Source organism: Nicotiana tabacum, chromosome 13 (assembly GCF_000715075.1).
Source record: "Nicotiana tabacum cultivar K326 chromosome 13, ASM71507v2, whole genome shotgun sequence".
Lineage (NCBI taxonomy): Eukaryota > Viridiplantae > Streptophyta > Magnoliopsida > Solanales > Solanaceae > Nicotiana > Nicotiana tabacum.
The window spans coordinates 20,659,475-20,663,389 of record NC_134092.1 but is presented as its reverse complement, the minus strand read 5'-3'; the positions used below and the strand labels follow the sequence as shown (position 1 = coordinate 20,663,389).

At 29.0% G+C, this 3,915-nt stretch overlaps 1 protein-coding gene across 1 annotated transcript; it reads left to right on the top strand.

The window, feature by feature from the left end:
• Positions 1–612: 612 nt before the first annotated feature.
• Positions 613–1,640, top strand: LOC107809144 (zinc finger protein ZAT11-like). The gene has a single exon (XM_016633766.2). The coding sequence runs from the start codon at positions 857–859 to the stop codon at positions 1,361–1,363; it is 507 nt and encodes a 168-aa protein (XP_016489252.1). The 5' UTR covers positions 613–856; the 3' UTR covers positions 1,364–1,640.
• The last annotated feature ends 2,275 nt before the right edge of the window (positions 1,641–3,915 follow it).

Genomic DNA, 3,915 nt, shown 5'->3' with positions numbered 1-3,915 from the left:
TTCTTGATGTATTACCTCTATATGATGTTTTCCTAATATCACATGCGCAACAACAGATTTTTTATCAATCAATTTTTGTAGCACATGATCGTCTATCTCTGAGAAATCATTCCATAAGATTACAGCCTTTCTATCAACTCTGAAATTTATAATTAAACATATTAATTACAAAGAAACATTTAACATTTTAAACTAAAACTTCCAACTTACATCTCGTTGATAAGCACTATCTCCCTTCGTTTCTTTGAACCTTCTCCCGTACAACTTTCTATAACAAATTAAATTATATTAATTAGTTTGTAAAATTTTTACATTGTCAGTATATATATATATATATATATATATATATATATATATATATATATATATATATATATCCTTTTTTTTTTAAAATAGTTCTTTTGGTATCAATTACTTAAGCTTGTTATATAATCACATTTCATGTATGACGATTTTACCATAGCAATTAATTATCCCCACAGTAAATTCGTCTAAACAGAATGTATCTAACTTACTTATCCCCCAAGAAATGTGCCAATTTATTCATTACAAATAAGCCAACTAAGCCCATAGTCAAACTACTAGACTAATAAACCCCTTATAAATAACCTACTCCAATGGCTATGGAGTTCCTCAATTAATTCATTCTTTCTTTTCCAACCAAAACCAGTTAACCAACTCTCCTTTTCTCCCCCAAGAATATTCAACCAAAAAAAAAAACCTCCATTCTTTCTCTTCTTTCTGTTTGATACTTGGTTGGTAGGGTCAGGACCTTTCTCGCTGAGGGCATCCGATTTTAAAGTCCATTCTTATTCGTAAACCGAAAATATACCATTTCCCAGCATTGCAAGAAATCATGGTCGTTCTACCAATAAAGAGAGAAAGAGAAGGAGAATTTCGAACCAATATAACAACAATGGCAAATTACTTGATGCTTTTTTCTAGCCAAGAAAATCATTTTGACACAATCAACAATTCTCCTAGTCGAGTTTTCGAGTGCAAAACTTGCAATAGACAATTTTCTTCATTCCAAGCTCTTGGAGGTCATAGAGCAAGTCATAAGAAGCCAAGATTAATGGGAGAATTGAATTTTCATCAGTTGCCAACATCTCCACCTAAACCAAAAACACATGAGTGTTCAATATGTGGGGTTGAGTTTCCTATAGGTCAAGCTTTAGGTGGGCATATGAGAAGGCATAGAGGTATGACAAATGAAAATAGTATTCAAGTTCCTAATCATGTTGTAAAGAAATCAAATAATAGTCGAAGAGTTTTATGTTTGGATTTGAACTTGACGCCATTGGAGAATGATTTAGAGTTCAAGTTGGGAAAGTCAGCTCCTGTAGTTGATTGCTTCTTGTGATTAAAAAATGGAAAGCCTATCTAGATGCTATTTTGTTTTTTCCGTTTCTATTTTATTTCTTTCCTTTTTCTTCTTATGGATCCTGTACTAGCTAGATAGTGTTTTATTTATTTGTTTGTATAAACAATCCAAACTCGAAGTGGTTCCTTGTTCTGGTCAGAGACCATTGTGTTTACCCCAGTGGTCCAACAAAGAGGCGAAGTAGTGGTACCTCTATTTTCGTCAGATAGATAGGGCTGGACGGAGGTACGTACAACATACGAAGGGTGATCAATTGATCGTCCTTTAGCTATATATGTATATAAAATAAATAATACATCTTTTATATATATATATATATATATATATATATATATATATATATATATATATATATATTAAATCTTGAAAACCCTTGGGTGACTTAACATCAAAGACGCCTTGTGGATACTTTCTAGTTTCTACTGAATGATAGCAAGGGCATTTATTTATTGGTTTACATTTTCAACTTGGACCACTCTTAAAACAGTTCATTGATATAAAAAACTTTTCCCCTTTCCATTAAGTAGAACATCAGTTGCGGTAAACGGATTGCTTGCTAGGATTTTACATAAATCAACTGAAAAAAAAAGACGTATATATTTAGAGGTCGTAGCTATATTAAGTAGCTTTTTTTTTCCATAGGTTGTTAAATGCTGAATAGATAGCCAAAGAGAGAAAAAACACTTGAAGGATTCTTAGCTCGTACCTCCTCTCTACTACTCCTTATTTTAATTTTTTTTAAGAATTAATAAACCCCCCTTCAAAATGAGTATAGCGGAAATCAAAGGAACTAATTATTAATGGCGTGGACGGCCAAGTGCTAGTTTAGTTTTAGTTTTAAGTTCTAATTTTAATAGATTAAAAAACTAAATGCTTGCTTTACTAATATTTAAACTATCATAAAAAAATTATATAGTTCACATCAAGCATGTTCTTAACCGGAAACAGCCTCTGTAGCTACCTTCCTAAGGTACGAGTAAGGTCTGCGTACACACTATATTTCTCAAACCCCACTTGTGGGATTCAACTGACCTTGTTGTTATAGTTGTTTTACATCAAACACGTTCTTAATATATACTAAGACTTTAGTTTATACTTTATACTAGCTGTTTCCTCAATTAATTTATTGTACTACTATTTCTTATAGAAAATTAAAACAGCACAGGCCTATCTTCAGTTTATACAAGAGAAATTTAATCATCTTTTCTCTTTAAGTTTTCTCAAATTCTTTATTACTCCCTTTGGTCCACTTTAATTGATTTTTTGACCTTTTTTGTGGTCCACAATATTTGGTTTTTTTAGATATCAAGCAGGAATTAACTTTTTTTATTCCAAAGTTGCCCTTAGAGTAAAGAGCCTAGGAGTATTTGTTGTATTTCTAATGAATAAATTACGGTTAATATGGTCAATTTCGTTGTTAATTAATGTTAATAGGTGAATTCCTTAATATGTGTAAAACAGTCAAAAAGTCTATAATAATATATTAAAAACACGAAGGCCCTTAGCGAAATGTCGTTCTCCTTTTTTAACCTTTCAAAAGATAATCTTGCACTAGGCAAAATCGTCATTTAACGATTTACCTAATATTTAAGATTTTAAAATAAATAAAATTTTAACTACTAAGTCTTTCCTTACAAGTATATTAATTCCTTATTTGAATTGGGTAAAATAACTAATCTTAATTCCAAAAATATTAACGCTCTCACGTTAGGTAGATATGAGTATGTTTATCTAAACATTATAAAACCTAAAAGCATAAACAAAGCCAAAATAATTATTGATTGGACACAACCAGGATTTTTGCTTTGGAATTATTAGTTATTGTGGTTTCTAAGAATGATTTTGATAATACCTAAATAGTTACTTTTTATATGTTAGTTTTGAAAAATAAATAATCTGAAAGTATAAAATAACTATAAAGTTCTGGAAATAAACCTAACTAAAAGTAAAATATTTAAGGTGCCTACAATCTAAAAATTTGTGAAGTAATTTATATGAAGTTAGTTGTCACAGAGTTGAAGTTGGTCGACTTCTTCACTTTTGTAGCTTTAAAAACTAAACTGTTTCTTCAACAAATAATTCCATGTTAAAAAATTATATTAACATTTAAAAATTTATGTATTATTTAAAATTTTGAATCCAACTAATTAAATTTCACTCTAATTTATAGAATATGATTTAAGAATCAATGTCTGCACTAAAAACTTTTCGATAGACGAGTCTAATCTATCTATCTATATTTGACACTACATATCTTAAAAATATAAAATATTAACATAAAATGTTTATCAACTTTACCCGTCGTAATCATTATAAGTGTCGTTCTTGTTAAATAAAAATCGTAATTATAAATAATGATTTATTTTTAGTGGAACTAATATTTAAGATTTTAAGGATTTTTATAAGGTAGAGTTTCTTTCTTTATTGAGTTAATTAAATATCGACACTAATCATTATTTTCATGATTTTATACTTTCTTGGTTTAACTTTAGTATATATCTCAAACATAATTTGTAATATAATATTTATGT